At 42.8% G+C, this 21,881-nt stretch overlaps 1 protein-coding gene across 8 annotated transcripts in view; it reads left to right on the top strand.

Annotated features, from left to right (window-relative positions):
* Positions 1 to 16,666, top strand: part of KCNQ2 (potassium voltage-gated channel subfamily Q member 2) — a 125,409-nt gene extending 108,743 nt beyond the window's left edge. For all 8 annotated transcript variants that reach the window (XM_065566178.1, XM_005309573.5, XM_005309568.5 and 5 more), the window contains 2 exons: positions 2,351 to 2,474; positions 3,365 to 16,666. In XM_065566178.1, coding sequence (XP_065422250.1) covers positions 2,351 to 2,474; positions 3,365 to 4,102 — 862 coding nt within the window. In that variant the 3' untranslated portion in view covers positions 4,103 to 16,666. The remainder of the gene's footprint in view (positions 1 to 2,350; positions 2,475 to 3,364) is intronic.
* Positions 16,667 to 21,881: the final 5,215 nt, after the last annotated feature.

The following is a 21,881-nucleotide window of genomic DNA, read 5'->3' as shown; positions in this document are numbered from 1 at the left end:
CAAAAATACCACTGGGGAGGACAAATATTTGTGCACACCAGCTGGGAAATAGTGCATTCATTTGCTTGTGTGTTAAGCCCTTTTTTGGTAAGCTGGTGTAGGCAAATGCTGGTTTTGGAGGAAGTTGCAGGAAGGCTTTCCATTGCTCAGGCTTTCCCCTCCCTCCCTCCTTTGAACAGTTGGCTAACTTAAGTCACTTGCATCAAAGTCAATAGGAGTCTTACATTGTCATCTGTGAATTCTGGATCAGGGTTATAAGAGCAAAAGAGTATTTCTAGGGTTAGCGCATGCTCTGAGGCACCCCAGTGGGGCTGCCTTAATTTCCTCCATACTACAAATTGTTCTCTCTCATTTCCTTAGTTGGCAATTATTATTGAAGGACATTTTGGTTTTGGTTTCAAATAAAATAATAAAGGTCTTCCAGTACAATGACTACATCAGGATGTTACACCAGGACAAGAAAGCAAACTCTTTCCTTGACCTCTCCAAATAATCAGGAGTGATTAGACTTTTAGCTTCTTTAAAGACATGCCCCGACTATTGTTTTACTGGGTCTCCATGTTTATACATGCAGGGAAGGAGATCAGAGTGTGACTTTACTACATCATGGCCTCTGATTCCAAATCAAGGTAGCCCCAGTTTTCCTGTTAAATGTCTCTTTGCTTACATGGTTACAACATTTTTGTAGGATTTTACCATGTTGATAATTACATGCTTCTGCTGAAGATTTGGTAGTCTTCATAAATGTAAATAACGTGCACTTTGCATACGACACAGAAATAAGGCATGTATGTTACTCAGCCTTGTCATTATAGCACATGGTACTCACCATGTAAGTAAATGGTCAGACGTTACTTTATAGATGAAGCAGTAGTACCGAAAATTTCTGCCTAAATAAAGGATTACCTAAGTCAGTTCACCTGGATCAAATATTTTTTGCTTATATATATTTGCTACCTTGGCTATGAGGTGCTCATCTTCCCTATCTCCCTGAGCCAGATCCTCACCTAGTATAAACTGCTGTCTCTCTAATATGGTCCAGGGAGCTGTGCTACTACATATCAACTGATGATCTCACCCTCTATTTTAAAAAAAGAAAGTATAAGAAGCAAGCCCCCGCCCCACACACACACAAAAGCAAAGCCAACTAGACTGCTCTGTTGTTGGAAATGGCCTTGTGTCTCTTCCCTTTCCTTGTGTTTTGTTTGTTAATTTTCCTTTGTCTGTCTGCGTTCAGACCATTTTTTGTCTCATACTGGTGCATGGATCCATTGCCCACACCGCAGAACTGCATAAGAAGCATTTTTTATTCCTGCTCAAGACAACTAACTTGGTTTCAACCAGATTAATTAATCTGTTTTTTGTCACCTACACTTCTGGCACATTATGCATGAGTAAAGTTTGCCAGGATTATGTTTAGGGAGATGGCTATATATCGGGTTAAGATTAAGAATATGTCCCGGCTTGGAGATGTCTTATTGGTTTTTATTAGATCAGGACATGCCCGTGTTTAATTACCTATAGAGCAAATTTAGGTTTGATGCATTAAATATAATTAGCTTGTGACTTCCTATATGGACTCCTCCGCCTTCCATGTGGAGCCTTAAATTCTTAGACAGGGGAAAAGGGATTACAAATAAGGTATGTAACCATTCCAGTGCTGAATTATAGACTCTTATCTCGATGGACATGACTATGTGGGGGGGAGGGATAGTTCAGTGGTTTGAGCATTGGCCTACTAAACCCAAGGTTGTGAGTTTAATCCTTGAGGGGGCCACTTAGGGATCTGGGGCAAAATCAGTACTTGGTCCTGCTAGTGAAGGCAGGGGGCTGGACTCCATGACCTTTCAAGGTCCCTTCCAATTCTAGGAGATGGGATATCTCCATTAATTTATTATTATTTATTATAGAGGCAGAAGATTCGGCTGTAAAGATGTGGAAAACCATGAATCTCATCTAGATAAAGCAGGCAGACAACTTTATTCACAACCAAATTATGAACAGTAACAAATACAATGCTATTTAATTTGGTAGAAACCCTGCTTAGAGTGAAATTCTTCCCTGTGGGCAAATTTACTGAACATAACGTGCCAGATTATATCTATAGAAACAGAATCGATAGATTTCAAACTCTGCTAATACTACTGTGAAAATATAGCGACTTGTTTACATCGAAGATAACACTTAGCTGCCTCTCCCTGGTTGTGTGAGTAATTTTGAGTGCTCGTTGGGAGACAGGTTGTTGCTTTGTCCACAAAGAGTCAGCAGCTAGCAGAGTCCTGTTTCCTTGATGTATCTGACTAACTCAACGGCCTTTTCTGGGTGGGGGGGTTGTTTCTGTTCCTGGTAGAGTGGACCAGATTGTTGGACGAGGGACATCAATGACCGACAAGGATCGAACCAAAGGGTCAGCAGAGGGGGAGCTTCCAGAAGACCCAAGCATGATGGGCAGACTTGGAAAAGTTGAAAAGCAGGTATGGGGGGGATGTTTCTTATAAGGGAAAAGTTCATGTTGTGTGTTGAGATTTTAAAAGTAGTTAAGATTAAGAATAGATGAAAGATTTTTCAAATGTGCCTAAATAACTTAGCAGCTTAAACCCTATTTGTAAAAGTGATCTTTCGGTACTTAAAGCCCAGAGACTCAAAGGTATGTCAGTACCTAACTCCCCTGGGAGATAGGCACCAAAATACTTTTGAGGATCTGAGCCTTAAGGGCCTAAAACACGTTGAAAGTCATAGGTCCTTAGGAGCCTAAATCTCAAAGTCCCTTTTGAAAACAGATCATTGGTTCCAAAGTGACCTCGGGGCCTTTGAAATGTTCCCTTTCTAACCTAAACAACTTCAAGTGAGGCCGTGGGTGTGATTTTCATTGCCACAGGATCCATGCCTCGTTCAAGGTGAAATTCACTCCAGAGCACAAGGCTCACACAAAGTCCCCATACACACACTGTAAGGGCGTGACCCAATGAAGTGCTGAGCACCTCTGGCCTGGGGCTGAGTGTTCTCCAGCCCCATTGAAATCGGTCACATTTCACAAGCATTTACGCTTGCTTAAAGAAAACACAAAGGGCGTTGCAGAAACAAATCAATGCACTAAATGACGATTTTGGGGTACAACAACTTAAAAATATTTTTAAAAAGCCATCTTCCATAAAAGCAGAGAGGCCCTTGCCAAAGTTCAGACTGGATTTGGATCCCAGCTCTCTCTCAAAGTTCAAGGAAGTCCGATTTGTGCCAGTGTAGGAAGGGGTCATCTATGAAATTCAGATCCCCATTCGAGCATGGACAGGAGTGGAGCTCTTTGTATAGAGGGTATTGGTCCACAGACATCACTCAGCACAGGGTACTGTGTGACATTTTGCAGGTTCTGTCCATGGAGAAGAAGCTGGACTTTCTGGTGAACATTTACATGCAGCGGATGGGTATCGCACCAACGGAAGCAGAAGCCTATTTTGGGTCCAAAGAACCAGACCCGGCGCCACCCTACCACAGTCCAGAAGACAGCCGGGAGCACATGGACAAAAATGGCTGCATCATCAAGATCATCAGGTCCACCAGTTCAATGGGACAAAAGAATTTCTCTGCACCACCAGCCCCAACAATGCCAACCAACACGTGTCCCCCTTCAACGTCCTGGCAGCACCAGCCATACCAGCGGCATAGCCATGGATCCTCCCCAGTTGGAGATCCTGGCTCTTTGGTAAGAATCCCACCCCCACCTTCACATGAGCGCTCCTTGTCCGCTTACAGTAGCGGGAATAGGGCCAGTGCCGAGTACCTGAGGAACGAAGACATTACAGCTAAACACCATGACAGCGCCTTGAGAGACAGTGACACGTCCATTTCCATCCCGTCAGTGGATCACGAGGAACTGGAACGCTCCTTTAGTGGATTTAGCATTTCCCAGTCCAAAGAAAATTTGGACGTCCTTAACAACGGTTGCTATGCAGCAGTGGCCCCCTGTGCCAAAATCAGACCCTACATTGCAGAAGGAGAGTCAGACACTGATTCTGACCTCTGCACACCTTGTGGCCCGCCTCCCAGATCAGCCACAGGTGAAGGACCTTTCAGTGACATGGGCTGGTCAGCCCCTAGACAGTGAAGCATTTTGACATCTATTGAGCCAAGTCAGCGCACTGGCCAGCCGCCCACTCATGCCGTCCCCACATCGAACTTCTGGAGGAGATCTACAGCTAAGGTTTTATGACTCCAGAACATACTTAGCTTGTGGATATTTTCTTACAGCTTACTCTGGGGACAGACGCTGAGCCAGCATTCAGTAGAAAGAGGCCACTGTGGTGAATAATTCGGAGCCTTGAAGTGTCTGGATTTCTTTCATACTATCTTTCTAAGATAATTAGGTGAAACGATGTCACAGTACAGGGTAGGCAACCACATTTCTTGGTAATCCTTTAGGGTACAGGGCACAAATATCACCCGCAAGGTTTTTTGGGGGGCAGTGGGGGGATTAAGTGATGACTGAACGTATCTTTTACATGGTAATTACCTTACCATGACACTGGGTGATAACACAGTCAAATACTTTGGAGTTGCACCGCAAATACATGATTATTTCTGTCATGTAAAACATTCCAGGTTACATGATGATTACTTTTGAATTTATGGAACGGGATCCTCCATTAACCGTTCAGGAATGTAGTGTAATTACTGTATAATACATGGAAGCCCAGTTGGCTCTTGACAAATTGGGGTGTTTACATTCACGTTACGGTATTGCCCTAAGACAGACGTGTGCTGTCAAGATGAGTCGAGGTAGAATGTTAGCAGGCACCATTTGGAACCAGAATGATTTTCAAATTAAATTTGTCACGGGGCTTAGGTGGAGGAGGAAGGTCAAAGACACAAAATGTGTTTTTGAAGGCAAAGAGGAACACCACATAGGACTGGGGATAAGGCATTTTACATTTAAACCATGTATTATATTTAATAATGTATCTGCCAAAATGTACAGAACGGGAAGCCATAATTCCACCTACGGGGGTGTAGTAACTTGAAGTTGCTCTCGTAATTTTTGATATTGCCAGCAGCACTGTGGTGAACTTACAGCCACAAGAGACAGAGCTATGGGGAGAGGGACGTTACTCGAGATCACGGCAAGGAACCAGAGCACCAGCAGCGGCTGGGCCCTGTAACTCAAAATATTGCCCATTTTGTACAGCATTCGCATTATGCCTGGATGCTTTTGCATGCACCAGACTCCCAGCAAAGTTCCTTCCTCCTTTCCTCCACTACCCCATCCCGGATCACAAAGCTATGACTTCTCCATTGCTTTGTTTAGATCCTTCATGCTGAGACCCGAGGTGCTTCCTTGTTTCCTCCTGGTTTTTTTTTTTTTAATACACCTGTGATCTGTATTTATCCACAAATGCGGGCAGCGGAAGTTTTTCTATTTTTTCTCTTTCTCTCCCTCTTGAAAAGCCAGATCATGGCATCGTTACTGGCGCATAAAGCTGGGGGAAAACTGATGATGCAGAAGGTTTCTTTCAGGACCAAAACAAAGTCACAAAGTGGTCCTTTCCTGTCACAGAGCTTGCAGGGGTCGCTCAAGGGGATGGGTCATAGGAAATCTGCTGGTGCATTATGGGATGCACAGCCAGGTCTGCTACACAACAGCCGTTGCCATGTCCACCAAATCCACCCATTTAACTAGAGCCCTACACCTTGCGTGTTTTCTGAAGGGGAAAAATTGCAGTGGAGTCAGGACTGTGCCAGCTATTTGTGTCCCTCTCTCCCCCCCGCCAATGTCAATGGCCAGTTTTCATGATATTTCAAATATATGGCATGCCCCCATTTCCCTTAGGCCTTGCTCCACCTAATACAGATACAATCCCTCCATTTTGCAAGGTTGACCTGCTGGTGGTGAAAGGAGAAACCTGGTGTATTTGTTCCTTCTGGTCATTAGGAGAAGCAGCCTGGGAAACTAAGGAGGGAAAAGACAAATTTAGGCATATCACACTATATTTCAGTGGTATCAGTGTGTGTGTGTGGGGGGGGGGGGGGGTGTTTGCACACAATCTGGCAGCCATAAAACACCACCTAGAGGGAAACATACAGCTCTTGTCCAGGAACTCAATGTGATTCCATGAGAGTCTCTATAACGTGAAGTCTTTCAAATGAGATTTGAGGACTTCAGTAATTCAGTCAGAGGTTACCTATTGCAGGCATGGGTGGGGGAGGTTTTATGGCCTGCAGTGTGAAGGAGGTCAGACAAGACGATCATGATGGGTCTTTTCTGGCCTTAAAGTCTCTGAATCTGTGAGATTCACCCACCAGGGCAGGAAATCCCCTACTGAAGAGGTGGGTCTTTACGGCTTCTGGAGGGAAAATAAAATAATTCTTGTATACAGCTAATCAGGGGCAACATGCAGCACTTGCCTGGGCGTGGTGGGGGGAAATGATGTATAATCTTCAGATCCAATTAGCCTCAGCATATGAGTGAGAGGAAGATAACCTGCTCTTTTTAGGGGGTCCTGTGCATCTATGTCTCCAAGGATAGAGAGGAGGGACCTTTGCAGGTCCAGAGCTTCCTCCCCATTCCTGCCATATTCTGCAATTCTTTCTTCCCCACTCAAGCTGCCTGGAGCCTTCCTTTGCCTCTAGAATGCCGAATCCTGAGTAGCTCCTGTGATGTATCTAACTAAAAGCAATTATTGTATGATACACCTAACCTCAATAAGAGTGTTTGCTTTGAATTTGGAACTATCATACATTAAAATCCATATTTATAACAGAAATGCACTAGACCACTAGAAATGCACCCATGATATTTGCAGGTGATTCCATTTACTTATGCAAAAATCTGCATTTGCATAGCTGACTGCTCAGCTGTAAACAATTACCCAATGCGAGGAACACATGTGCTTTTGCACATGCAAGTAAACCTACGGTACGTCTACACAGCAAAGAAAAATTCACAGCTCAGTTTCAGTGGATTTCCTCCATATTTACACTGGTGTAACTCAGAACAGAATTTGGACCTAACTGATGGTTTTTTTGCTCATCCACTTACATAGTTTTTCTCATTGCAAATTCCAGTCTAATCCTCCCCATGACTCCTCACATGATCCTTCTATCTCCATTCCTTCCCCCACTCCCATTGCATATGCAGTTGCTGGAGAGTCAGTAATGCAACATTTTCTCAGTTTGATGGTTGAGAAACATTAATTTTTTGGAGAGAAGGTTTGATTTTTGGCTCATAAATGTCCTCCAATGAGAAATGCAAAGTAAACCTTCTCCCCTCTGCCTCACTGCTGCTTAGCCTGTGTGTAGCATCAGTTGCACCTCTGTGTTTCTAGCTATATAATCTCTGTATACTCAAACACAGACACTAGTTTTAGGATATGCTAAGCTGTGAACAAACCCAAGAAAAGCTAGGAAATTCAAAGTTAATGACACTGTTCCAGACAAACCGTGAGCCAAATTTTCAATGGCCCTTCTTACCTGCACCTGTGGTATTGGCAACTGTGTCTGTTTGGGCATACAGAAGCTGTGGGTGTGTCCACATGGATGCAGAAGAAGAAATGTCCTTAAAACAAAACCCAGGATCTGAACCCCAGGAAACTTTGAAAGTTTTCAAAATCTGGTCCCAGATCTTGCTTTGAATGTTGCAAAGGTCCCCCATCTTTGTAATGGGCCAGTTCAAAAACTGGGTATGAAACCATACTGAATTTGGGGGTGTTCAAAGTCCACGTTAGAATGCAATTTTTGCAATTTGTGCACATCTGACAAAGAACTGAGGTTGCAGACATCACAAGCTCAGTCCAGAGCAGGCCTTTGGAGACTATGGCCCTGCGATGTAAGAGCGGAGGCACCAGCCCAAAGTTGAATTTCCCAACATTTGGGAAAGGACTTTAACATTATTTAAATGTAGATTTTGTATGTGAATGTCCTTGCTGGCTTATTTTCTTAACATTAATTTCTAAACAAACAAAAAATGTCAAGGAAATTAATGAAAAACATATTGTTTGACCCAGAGAGGCACTGTAGGTACTTAGGCAAATCATGTAATGAATCAGATACGTAAAAAATATTTTTAAAGAGCTTCATGGCTTCAGGTATCTTCAGCAGGGTCATTTCTATTTGCAGGGTAAATAGGGATATTTAGACATTTTAAAAATGATTTTTCCCCTACCAGTCTATTAGAAATAAAAAACGTACATTAAAATATTTAAATAGCATTGAAATTTCTAGCATAATTGGAACAAATGGGGAAATCTAAAGTCAGGGCTGAAACATCAGCTTTATATCTTGCTGGAATGACTCGGTGGCAGCTATGGTCTTGTCTACAGGAAGAATTTGCTCTGATTTTAGCCATGCTTCAAGCAAAGGGAAACCGTGCCAGTGCAAATCATGGCTCTTCGTGTTCAGTGGCTGGGATCAGGGTAAATTCCCAGTGCAGTCAAGACTGGTGGGCCATAGTCTGCTCTGAGATGTATACCAGGCAGAGTCAGTGACAAATACACACACGCTTCAAAGACAGAATTTGGCCCTACAATTTTGAATGACTTGGCTTTCAGTTTGGTCAGAAACCTAATGTCATTAAAACAAGATCTGGACACCGCATTTCAAGAAAGATGTGGAGAAATTGGAGAGGGTCCAGAGAAGAGCAACAAGAATGAGTAAAGATCTTGAGAACATGACCTATGAAGGAAGGCTGAAAGAATTGGGTTTGTTTAGTTTGGAAAAGAAAAGACTGAGAGGGGACATGATAGCAGTTTTCAGGTATCTAAAAGGTTGTCATAAGGAGGAGGGAGAAAACTTGTTCACCTTAGCCTCTAAGGATAGAGCAAGAAGAAATGGGCTTAAACTGCAGCAAGGGAGGTCTAGGTTGGACATTAGGAAAAGTTCCTAACTGTTAGGGTGGTTAAACATTGGAATAAATTGCCTAGGGAGGTTGTGGAATCTCCATCTCTGGAGATATTTAAGAGTAGGTTAGATAAATGTCTATCAGGGATGGTCTAGACAGTATTTGGTCTGCCATGCGGGCAGGGGACTGGACTCGATGACCTCTTGAGGTCCCTTCCAGTCCTAGAATCTATGAATCTATAAAACTTTTAACTTGAGCGTGTTGCTGTGTTTAGTTGGAAATTTGATGGGAAAAGGTCAACAGAATTTCTTAAGAGTCATAATACTTAAACTATTTAAATATGCTAATTAAAATGTAAGAATTGTAATATTAACCAAGAGAGAAGAGAATTGTTCCAAAGCTTTCTTACACCCCTGAATGAAGATTTTTGAATTATTTGTGGTGTTTACACTCCCTACTCCATGATCCCTGTGTTTTCAGCTGTCCAAACAATGTTAGTGTTCTTCCTGAACCAAGCAGAGATGGTGCTGTTCAGAAATGTCAGTTATTCCCGACACCCCACAAAGAGGTTGAGTGCCCTACCCTGCAGAGATACTGTTGTCCCACGAAAGACCATAACAAAGAACTGAAAGGGACCTTCAGGGTAATGGAGCCCAGTCCCCATCACTGCAGACAACCACATAATATAATCCCTTTCATAAACTTATCAAGCTCCAGTTTAGAACCAATTAGGCTTCTTGCCCCCACTACTTCATGGTGATCAGAGACAAGGTCTAGGAGTAGAAGCAGGTCATAGAATCATAGAATATCAGGGTTGGAAGGGACCTCAGGAGGTCATCTAGTCCAACTCCCTACTCAAAGCAGGACCAATCCCCAACTAAATCATCCCAGCCAGGGCTTTGTCAAGCCTGACCTTAAAAACCTCATCAGCTGGAGCTCCAGGCATCTATTATATGAAAGAGCGAGTGGTGAGGTGGGGATCCCTACCTCAGAGAGTTTGTCCTTCTCTAGATACCGTTATACCCAATCCTACCAGCAGTGACTTTTGTCCCAGGTTCGTCAAAGTATTTCTTGAGGGGAAAAAATAGTTTTTCTTTGGAATTTACCAAGTGTCAGGCACATCCAAAAAAAGTTATTGGGGTAGAATGCACACATGCCCCCTCACAAAGGCTCCAACCCGTTCTCCGTCAACCACTCCATTCAAACACTGGCCATTGGGGTTGTTGTACTTATGAAGCATGCGGCAGCCCAGAGACTGCTCCAGTTGAGCACGGAAATGACGTGTGGGACTGTATAATGTGCCTAGCAGACCAGGAATGCTCCTACTGCATATTTAAAATAACTAATAGCAATGAACTGTACAATGTAAAGTCAAACCCTGATGTGTATATAGAAAGAGTTAGTACAGTGGCAACATCTTACTCTAGTGAGATCATGGTTTGACAGGTACCATATATAGAGCCTACATGCTAATAATACAACTACTGTTTAATTCTATTCTTAACAAAGGCCTGGAACAGACCCTTAAGGCACATTATGCTCAGTAACTGGGAAACCCCAGATCTATACATATAATTCTCATTTGTCAGCTATAAAATAAATGTTCTCAAAAAAAAAAAAACCTACCTAAGGGTTTGCAGAAACAGTGCCAGGCTTCTATACTCTGCAAGCTGCTGATTTATCCAATTTCTGCAGTCTCATGCAGTTTTGAGAGTTGGATTTTCCCTCTCCCCTTTCCCTTATAGGCTGAAGCATGCTTTATATAGGAACCGCTCAATTCAGTGCCCTTGGAGCAAGGCGTGTAAACTGTGGGCCCTGCACAGTTGGAGTTATTGTACCCTAAATGGGACATTCATTCTTAGGAAAAAGCAGGTGCTATTTGCAAAGAAGGGCAGCTTTAGTTTTCAGACGGGACTTCCCTTTGGACAAAGTCCTATAAAATGTAACAAAGAATTCTGTCCTTCCTTTAGGTTTCTTTATTGGGTTTTTTAACTATCCTATAAAGTTCCCTAGCAAGGATATAAATTCTCTACTACGTTCTGACAAAGGTCAGAAACTCTATAGCTAGGCTAGCTTGTTCTATTAAACCCTGTAGGACTTCTGCATAAGTGTTCCCATCAGCCTTCCTTGCGGAGTTGCCCAAGGAATGCATTGAGTGAGCACATCTCCTTAGAGTGTGCTGGCCACACTACCTGCTCCATCCAGCACCTCCCACTTTTAAGCACAACCTCAGTCCCTCTGCAATCCTCCCCGAATTGACTTTCCACTGCACCTGGGTTGTAGTGGCAGCCAGTTAACGCCAGAGCCATATTACTCTCCCTTTGCCTTCTCTCTCGGGTCAATAGCTTTCATTTTATACACTTCATTTAACAAAAGTGAAACACGGAAATCAGATATAAAACCTCTTACACAAGGCAGAGACATAACGATAATGTTCAAATGGAAACCAACTCCTCTACATCTTGGTCCCGTTCTTGTGGGGGTCATTTTATTACTCAATGGTGAGAAAGGAGAACTTTTGCCTTTACAGTCAACCTCTCTGACTTCTCCACTTCATATCACAACCTGAACATTATTTAAAATGTCAGGGTGTGGGTTGGTGATTGGTTTTTTTTTACAAGAATTAATATAAATACATAGGAATCTTTAGTGTATCTAGTGTTTGATTCTCCACTGGCACTATATTGCTTGCCTTATATTATGTTTAGAGGGAAAGGACGTATGCAATATTTTGATACAACAGTAACCAAGCTCAGATTTTAGATATCAGCCAGAGTCACTTGCGGCCCCCCTCCTATCAGATGAACCAAGGAGGGGCAGAGAGTTCATTTTCAACATATGAATGTGCTTTCTAGCCTATGTCACATACCGTACTCTCGATTTTGCCTGCTAGTGCATGCTGTCTGAGATGAGTAGAAATTGATACCCTTAGATCTGTATCTGAATTAGAATTTAAAAAGCAATTGCAAAACATTTCTTTTAAAAACCAAACATGCTGTCAGTTATACATTATATAGGGTGTCAAAAGTTCATTAACAACCCAATGAGTTTTTTTAGGTAACACTACTATACCAAGTGGCTTTGATACTGTGATTAATTTATTTATGTCTGGTATGACATGCATAAATTCTGGTTCTACTACATGTGACTCTGAGGGGGGCATACATGTGTCATGTGCAGCCACTGGTGAAGAGGTCTGTAGAAATATGCATATGGAAAAAAGAATGGTGGTTAGCTGTGCATGAAATCTTGTGGATTTCACGCGGGCAGAGATAACAGGAGCATGCTAGAGAGGGAGTAGGGGAATACCCCATCTGGAGGGCTGTGGAAAGCATTGAGGAGGAGGGATACTGGGGTACATATGTTAAAGAGCTAAGGCCTCCACTTTAGTGGATGCAACTTGAAACCACTGAACTGGCACCTGCATATTTTTTGCCTGTCCAATTCACTGCGGGAGGAGATGAGAGCATTCTAATGTCACCATTATCTCATTGGGTAATGGGGACCACAGGTATTTATACCCTTGTGCCTGCAGTTCAATTGTGGGCGCAAAAAGGAGAGTACAAACTTTTTGAATGAAAATTGGGCCCGTGGCAAGAGAAGCCACCCTTGAAAAGTTTTTTCTACCGTGCAGTTGAGCCTTTTTCTACCCGGTCTTGCAAGGTGCTGAATGCCCTCAACGCCCACTAAATGTCTTGATGCTATTTCCCACAGAGCATCACAGTACCCCTTCCAGAGAGTGTCCTTAAAATTTTACCATGCTCCTTAATTCTCAGTCCCTGCTGCATTATTTCTTTGCTAGTGTGATTCTAGTCCCTGTTTGTGCCCACCGGGTCCCTTGCTGTCAGTGTTCCTAGTCCAGAGCATGTACAAAGGAAGCTACTGCCTTAGCAGAGCTGCAACCCTATTCTTGAGTTTTGTCACGTGACTACACCCCACAGTAACCCCTACAATCTCATACATATCAGTTCGTGGATCGGTGTTTGCTTTTCGTCAGCTATTGCTTTTTCACCCCATGGAGCCATCTGTGGGTCCAAAATGTCCCTCGGTTGTTTAGATTGAGCCATTTTGCCCATCTCTTCAGCACCCAACATGCTGCTGGTATCACGTCAATAGCAGATCATGATAAAACAATGTGAGAACTGGTCCCCTGAGCTCAGAGAAAGAGCATGTGGCCCCTAGCAATGTGGCTGCTTCTGGTCCCCGAGTGCAAGTGGAGGCTTTTTAGTGCACCCAGAATTGCTCCATCTCCCAGAAGTTGCATGTCCGTGGCCAAGCGCACCAGGAACCAGCTTGATAGTGGAGAGCCAGGCTGGGTGGATAGCACAAGCTATGCTATTTTCAAAGGAGCATGCTCCTGCTGCACAGGGAAGCATTTTGCCTGCTCCTAAGTCTCCATAGTCAAAGCACCAGATTCATCCTTGCAGTCGCAACTTCTCCCCTCATTCCCGGTGAAACCGGGGCTAGCTGCGACATGATTCAGTGCAAAGCTCAGGCAGTGTTTTGTTCCAAGCTGGGTCTATTTTTCAGGTGCTGGGGCAGGGCTGATGGTTTCGGGTAGAAACCATGCTGATCTCTACAGTTTGGATGGCTCCGGTCTGAAACCAGGTGAAAACGTGGTGGTAGCAGTTGAGTTTCACTTGGAAATTCAGGTACATGTGAAATTAAGTTGAAACTTGGGGGACAATCTCCCCTTCTGTCCACCGAACAAGGAGAGGTGGGCAACCAGTCTGAACCCAGCCTGGCTAATTTCTCACTGCTCTAGCATGCAGTGGACACTTTCTATTACAGTATAAGTAGTTTTTTTACTGTAATGTTTTAAAACTGACAAATACACTGACTAACCCACCCTTTGGTGTGTGTAACGCATCTCCCTGTGTGCCTGATCCACATAGCTGCCAGCTGGATGGCTTTGTCCTTTAGTTCAAGCTGTAGCTCTGGATATTCCAGTTCAATCCCTGGTGATGATGGTCATTACAACTCCTCCTGGTGTTTGGGCTTTTCTGTGCCAGCCAATGAGCAAGCACTGTTCCCTTCGCTGGCTTAGCATCTGTTCTGGAGATGGAGACCCTCTGTTCTAGGACCAGAATGTGGAATATTCCATGATGGTTACGCTAACTACCTTACCCTCTTCCCCAAGATTTAAGCAGAACATTCTCTGCTGGTTACACAGCTTCCAAAGTCATGCACTGGGTGGAGAATCTGAAGTTTTCAGAAATAAAAAGTATAACTGATCATTTACAGTGGGGGTTATGATGTTCCTTGTTTTGATCTAACAGCAGGTTTTTAAATAGTTGCCATTATTCAGGCGTATATAAAATTGTTTGGGAGATGAAATAAATTATTCTTATAAATGTTTCATTCTTTTCCCAGTAATTCAAATATGCGGACTTCACTATACATTACTTTAACAGTAATGCCCCATATACTATACTCTTGTGTTATCAGCAAAGGCATTGTATTTATGAGATTTCTGGTTAGTATCACTTTGGCACAGTAGCTCTCTGAAGCACACAAGAACTGCACATTACATGCCAAATGCTGATAGATATTGTTATATGTAATTAGCCTGTATGTGTTCAATAGACACCAAATATAAAGTGTTACCTGCCTATTTTGTGATGTTACTCAAAGTACCGGGGGGAGGGGAGGAATCCTCATTTGTTAAGAGAGACACTGCATCTGAATGCTTCTAAACATATTTCACCAGAAAGCAAAAATAAGTGAAACTGTTTCTGGAGTGTTAATTTTTTGAAATACCTAAATACTGTATTTCTATATATTCTTCATGGTTATTCATCTGAGCTGTAAATACTGTACAGATCAAATGATGTATTAAGTATCTCGGTCATGAACTGCAAGATAAAAGGACAACATAGCTTTGGCTGCAAAAGGTGGTGTGTGTGTGTGTTTGTACACACATGTAGATATATACATGTATCTATATTTATGTGTGCATATACATATACACTGCAAGCTTTGAAGTCGAAAAATGCATATAAGATGAAAAGAAAGTATGTTATTTTCTCATCTGAGGATGGAGAGTAACTATGTCAAACCAAAAGGAAAGACTATTTTGATAAAATTTATATCAAAATGGAAAACTATTCTGGTTTGTAACAGGACTGACACAGATTCACATCCCAACTAGGAAGTCTAATTCGAAAGGAATCACATCCCATTTAGAAATTAAAAAACCGCCATAATATATTTGATTTGGTTTTCTTTTTTTTAAAGCAAATCTATTGGATCGACCTATGCCAATTCTGCATCCAAAACTTGCCACAACCAAGATCAATAGCAAACCTCCCATTGACATCAATGGGAATAGAACATTCCTTAGAGAGTGCCAGTTTCAGACATATCTGTCTACATGGGCAAAACTTCTTGATATGGGCTCAATCTTTATTAAAACAAAGTGTCAATTTCCGAGATTCATGAGAAAAATGTCTTATGTCTCCATGGATCTCAGCAGTTGACTCCCATTGACTTCAATGGGTCATGAATCTTGCCCTTAACTTCGGTTTCTACATATGAACTTCAGTGCCTAAATTTAAGCACCCATTTTTTAAAACCTTGGTCTAGTAACTGCACAAACGCCACTCAATCTCTGAAGGCTGAGATGAATAAAGCAATGAATATTGAGCAATTAAGGACCTAATTTTCCAGGTTGCTCGGCATCCTGGCCTCCAGTCTGAATCCATAGAAGCCATCATGTCTCAGTACATAGGAAAATCAGCCCGTGGTTTTATTAATCTTTTAAAGTGTTGCCAACACTCTTGGCCCTTGTAGTATTTGTCTTTCTTCCAAAGACTTAAAGTAAAAATAAAACACCCGAAGAAGAATAATTAAGATTTCCAACAAAAGACATATCTGAATGAATTGTAATTGCATTTCTTCTTTGGCATGAAATCTGTCTCTCAGCAGATGGTTTGCAGGAGACTTAGGTACTACTGAAGTCCCACATAAGTCCTCAACGTAGGGGCAGATGACTTTGCTCATGTAAATTGCCATAGTTCCATTGTAAAGCTCTGATAGTTTACATCTGCAGAGGATCTGTCCGAATAGGGTTTAACTGGAAGATAGATAGCACATAGACTTTATGCTGGTTCTCTGCAAAGAGATGAATTTCACCTTGCTCCAGGGTTTTGACTGGGTGATAGTGTATTCCCTCTCAAGCATGTTTATAAAATTCCACAGACACTCAACTAAGCATTAAAGTTTGGTTGTCCTTTAGAAAGCAAAGACAGCTGCTTTGCTTCCTTTCATTTGCTCTGTTGCCTTGGCTTTTTTGCACTTTTGTTCCAGCTCCAAAGACTATTTCATAATGCCTTTCGTACGTATGTACAATTTTAAACATTTTGTATGTATTGAATGGTAAACACTTCTCTTGTAATATAGCAAATTGACTTTTTTTGTGAATGTGTAATTTCCTCTGTACATTTTGATCATGGATTTTGTGCACTGTACATTTTATAGGGATAGATTCCAAGGAAATGACCTATAGTTTTCTATTAGAATAGCTACGATATAAAATGACACAATCACCGATCATTTTACATTATTACCACTGAAGAGCTATGTAGCACAGACTTTTACATGGAAACATTGAGCATGAAACAATGTGTACCTTCATGTGGATGAGAGACAGCTAAGAAAATGTATGTGTGTGAAATTAAAAAAAACAAACAAAAATAGTTGCAATCTTAAGGGAAACGGAGGAAAGTTTTTTAAAAAAAATTGTCTCAAAGCATCAGAATGGACAACTTGCATCCAGTAAATATGCCTGAGACTTAACCTTTGTGAGATGAAATACACATTTATTTTTCTTTGCACTTCTCCTGCAGTTCACTGTGTTTCTTTTATTTAAAACCGCTATGTGGACAAATGTGTATTATTAACAAGAAACGCAGACGAGAGGCCAGTTACTGGGGTGGTGTGAGACCAAACACCAAGCTAGACAAAGGCTTCTCTTTTTGATGGGCAAAATCAAGCTCAGGAGATTTCCAAGTTCATGGTTTCTTGAACTCTAAAGACATTTCTCCTTTGGAGCCCTTTCAAAACAATGATTTGCTTATGTGAGAAGGCACAGAGCATCAGTCATTTCCTGACAGATAAGGGATTTGACTGAGAGACAAAGGAACAATGTATAAGGGCCATATCGCTCTTATAAATAGTGGAGGCGGGTAACATCTGAAAAAGGGTAGGCTCAGGACCAGTCTACAGAACTGGGAAAAAGTCGTATGGCTTAAGAGTTATAAACTTTACCAAGCATAAGCCCTAAACAAAAATGTGTCCTGGTTTTCAACATTTCTGTTATGCTGTTGGGTTCTGTCCTAGAGTGACAGTCTTTTCCACAGCCAGATTGGTTGAAAGAACACTGATATTTTGCAAAACCAAAAAAACTTTTATATTGAACCTTTTAAAGAGATGTGAGTTAGAACTCAAGGGTTCTCTCCCCTCTGGAAAAGAAAAACAGCAAAATGTGCTAATGAGATGATTTTATACCTCAGGTCCTGGTCTCATAGAGACCACCCGCACTGAGAACAACCGGAGGTGCTGGTTGCTGAACGGTTTGGAAAATCTGGCTGGCTTTAATGTCACAAAGTTAAAAACCAGTTCCTGACACAAGTTTGGATCTCAGAGGGCAGCATTTTCAAAACACCTAAGTGACTTAAAACTCTAACTCACATTTTCAGAAGTGACTCAGGCACATAAGAGCATAAGTCTCATTAAAAATCAACAGGATTTAGGTTCCTAAATTACGTGTTTTTGAAAATTATACCCCTCGCCTGAGAAATACTTAGACTCCTAAATTGCTTAACTGACTTTGGAAACATTACCCTAGGGGATAGAAACTGAAGTGTCAATAGTTTTTCTGAAGCACTTTTATTTCAGAGCAGGCACTTAACTCTTGATCTGCAAAAGGACTGCGAAGCATTTTTCAGGCCTTAATAACAGATTCTGGGGCCTGCTCCAGGCAGAATATTTCAATGTACTGTTTTTAGCAGCTTTTAATTTTAAGCCTAAAGACTACCTTTAACAACACAACAGGCTGTCCTTCTCGAGCACCATCCATCACAGGGTCTCGTAGAGCTTTGCACACGTGATCTAGTAGGTAAATATTATGCCCATTTACATGGCAGCAATGTAATGCCCTGGGTCTATCCCATCCAGAACTTTATAACAACAAAATACACTGTCCCCCGTGAATTCTTTCCAAATTTGCTATTGAGCCCAGTGCATTCTGGGACAGTATTGTGGAAGCTTAATCAACACTGTGTGTATACTCAAGTAGTACAGACATGAAATTCAGAGCTCTTAGTTACGTTTCTTACTACAGTGTCTGTAATAGAAAAAACATTGGCATGGGCTAGGGTGACTCAGGACCAGGAGAAAGTGGGTGGGGGCTCCATTGAAGTCAGTGGCAAAGCTGTTGATTACAATGGGGTCAGGAATTCACCCAGTAGGTTCAGAGTACAATACACTATGGGGATTCCAGCTGGTGGAGCTGTATCTAGGGGACTATTCTCCATTGGTGCAAGTTAGAGCAGTCTTCAAGCTCTAACTTGCAATGGGGCACAGTGGTAGAAAGTCACCTGGGCTGGCCTCCCCCTTCTGGTCTACTGAGCACTGCTCTGGCATACCTGGAGATCCAATCCTCCGTGCACATAGATACAGACATCCCGGGCAGCTCTGTACACTGGAGATTCAAGCTGAAGTGCCAGAAGCACAGAATTCTACCCAGAAAGCTAAAGAACTGTTATCCAAGTACTGTACCTATCAGCAGAGGGCAGCAAAGCATATTCATACTTCCAGGACATGGAGGGGAAGTTACGCTTCGACCAGTTCTACTTACACCCTTCTGCAGGCTTTTCCAGGGTAACTTACATTGCAGGACATGAGAATTTATTTTTTAAAAGCCAGTTTCCTGGAAATCACCACACCTGGCAACTTTGCTGACGCTCGCATGGTCAGAAAGCAAAAGGTGAGACTATGCACGCCTGACTAATGTAAATATTGTAATTTCTTCTCAGTTTCCTCAAGCGTCTCAATGCTCTCCCCCAAGAGGACAAGGCAGAAAGACTGACCACTCCCCATCAGTGTGTGGAACTGCACGTAATGCTAACTGAAAATAAGGTGCTGGCTTCTGAGAATAAGATAGTGTTAAGGTGAGATTTTCAAACTAAAAAGCAACAGAGAGTCCTGTGGCACCTTTAAGACTAACAGATGTTTTGGAGCATAAGCTTTCAAACTAGTTAAGTCTGCACTTGCGCACACAAAATGCCCAGTTATCTTTTGGGCCTGGTCCCCACTTAGTCCGGACTTCGGACTAAGGTACGCAAATTCAGCTACGTTAATAACGTAGCTGAATTCGAAGTACCTTAGTCCGGACTTACCGCGGTCCAGACGCGGCAGGAAGTCTCCCCCCGTCGACGCCGCGTACTCCTCTCGGCGAGCTGGAGTACCGGCGCCGACTGTGAGCACTTCCGGGATCGATCTGGGATCGATTTATCGCGTCTTAACCAGACGCGATAAATTGATCACAGAACATCGATGGCGTGCCGCCGGACCAGCCGGTAAGTGAAGACTAGGCCTTATGCATGTATTTACTGTGATTGCACGCACAAACCAGGTAACTAGGCAAAAATAGGTAACTAGCCGCATTCGCAGTTACTCAGTTCCCATACACAGCCACAACAATCCCAAGTGCAAATTAGCTGTGCACAAAATCAGTTTCTGAAGGTTCAAATCAGGTTCACAGACCAAAACCTGTTGAAATAACAGACTTGAGCATCTATGCTCTGATTTGGGAAAACCTCTCTCTATTCAGAGAAGCACAGGCTTAAATCAATGGGATTTAAGCGTGATCTTAAAGCATAGCGCGTGCTTAAGTGCTTTCCTGAATTACAGTTTATTCTATGTATAGTTTTGAGATTAGGAATGTGCATATGAATGATAATGCATGAATTTCTCCTAGATATGGTGGAGGTTATTGCCAAAGTCAGAGGCTATTCAAAAGACAATTTAGAGACTTACGCAACCTTGCACAAATAAAAGATTCAGTGAGCCACAGAACATGAAATTACCACACTCCCTGCCATACATGGAAGTCATCCACAAGCTCCTTGAACCACTTGCCCTTGATACAACATTGTTCTTACAGTAAAAAGCAGGGAATGCATACAGAAGATTTTTTAAATATAAGCAACATACTAACTGGGTTATGCTTTAAAACCACTGATTTGGTGCCAAGGAAATTTAAAAAAAAACAAAACCTTTTTGGAGCATCTTTTGAAGATCAGGAATTTTTCAGCTTCAATTAAATTAATCCCAGTCCCAGAAGAACCAACAGCAATTCCCCATTGTCTACATCAGTAAATTATACATTCGCTGATTATTTATTTAACAGATCTTTTTAGATGCATTGACACAGTTTACTCCTCCAGGTCTCAGGTAGATAAAATGGGTATCAATTCAAGTAATTAATAGAGTCTTTCTCTCCTTGTTGACAATGACACTATCAGAATTAACGAAGAACAGCCGTGTTACCTGTTTGATTCTTTTTGTTAATTTCCTGTTTCATCTATTTAAAATATAAAATAATGACTATACCTATAGTAAAAGCATCACACGTGGGTACAAATATTTTCCCAACACTCCCAGTTTGACAGTGAACCATTGATAATTACTCATTACACCCACCTGACAATACTTTCATTAAGACCACATTCTTCTTTGAGTGATTGCTCATGTCCATTCAACTTAGGTATGTGTGCTCGCCACATGCACCGGTGCCAGAAGTTTTTTCCTCAGCAGTAACCATAAGAGACCGGCTCTGGCACCCCCTGGCATGGCGTGCACATGCCACAGTATATAGGGTGCCGCCAGTTCCCGCCACCCTCAGTTCCTTCTTGCCACCAGTGATGGTGCTGGAACTGTTGCTGCTTCAGTTACTGCTGTAGCTGCTCGTTCGTACGAACTAGTTATCTTTTGTAATATACACTATCCAGTTTTCTATTAGTGTTTATAAATCTCTTATTTTTGCCAACTGCCTTTCTCCTTTCCTCCCTGAGTGGGCATCTATAACATTGGACTGATAGGTCCTCAGTACGGTGGCCCGGGGTTACACCCTTCAGTTGTTTTCGACCCCTCCTCACCCCCCACCCTGTCCCTCTTCAGGGAGCCTTCTCATGAGAGTCTCCTCACGCAGGAGGTAGAGGGGTTACTGCAGCTAGGCACGGTGGAGATTGTTCCTCCAGAGTTCAGGAACAAAGGGTTCTATTCCTGCTACTTTTTAAGGCCAAAGGCGGTCTACAACCTATCCTAGACCTGCGAGACCTGAACTGCTTCCTAGCAAAGTTGAAGTTCCGCATGGTCTCCTTGGCCTCCATCATCCCTTCCTTGGATCCGGGAGACTGGTACCTCGCCCTCGATCTGAAACATGCGTACTTTCACATTGCCATCTTAAGGGACACAGACTCTTCCTCCAGTTTACGGTAAGTCCCAACCACTATCAGTTTGTGGTCCTCCCGTTTGGCCTAGCGACAGCACCGTGGGTATTTACCAAGTGCATGTCGGTGGTGACTGCCTACATCAGACGTCGAGGTGTCCAGACCTACCCGTACCTCAACGACTCACTAGTCAAGGGCAGAGCCATGTCCCACGTCCAAAGGGATGTCACAATGCTGTTAGCCATCTGCCATCACCTTGGCCTGTTGGTGAACGACAAAAAATCTGTCCCTCTGCTGAGAGGCACTCTGTCTCTGGGACTTCTGCATCGACCACGGAATCCATTTAGAGGCGTGTCACCTTCCGGGTGCCAGGAACAACTAGCAGATCACCTAAGCAGGGACTTGTCCTCTCACCACGAGTGGGTGCTCCACCTGGAGGTAGCCGGCATGATCTTCCAGATATGGGGAACTCCCCAAGTGGATTTGTTCACCACCAGGCATAACAGGAGGTGCCACAGGTTTTGCTCCAGACGGGGCCTGGGCAAGGGCTTCCTCCCCGATGCCGTCCTCCTGCCGTGGGCAGGAAGCCTGATGTACGT

Source organism: Chrysemys picta, chromosome 13 (genome assembly GCF_011386835.1).
Source record: "Chrysemys picta bellii isolate R12L10 chromosome 13, ASM1138683v2, whole genome shotgun sequence".
NCBI lineage: Eukaryota > Metazoa > Chordata > Testudines > Emydidae > Chrysemys > Chrysemys picta.
This window is presented reverse-complemented; position numbering and strand designations above follow the sequence as displayed.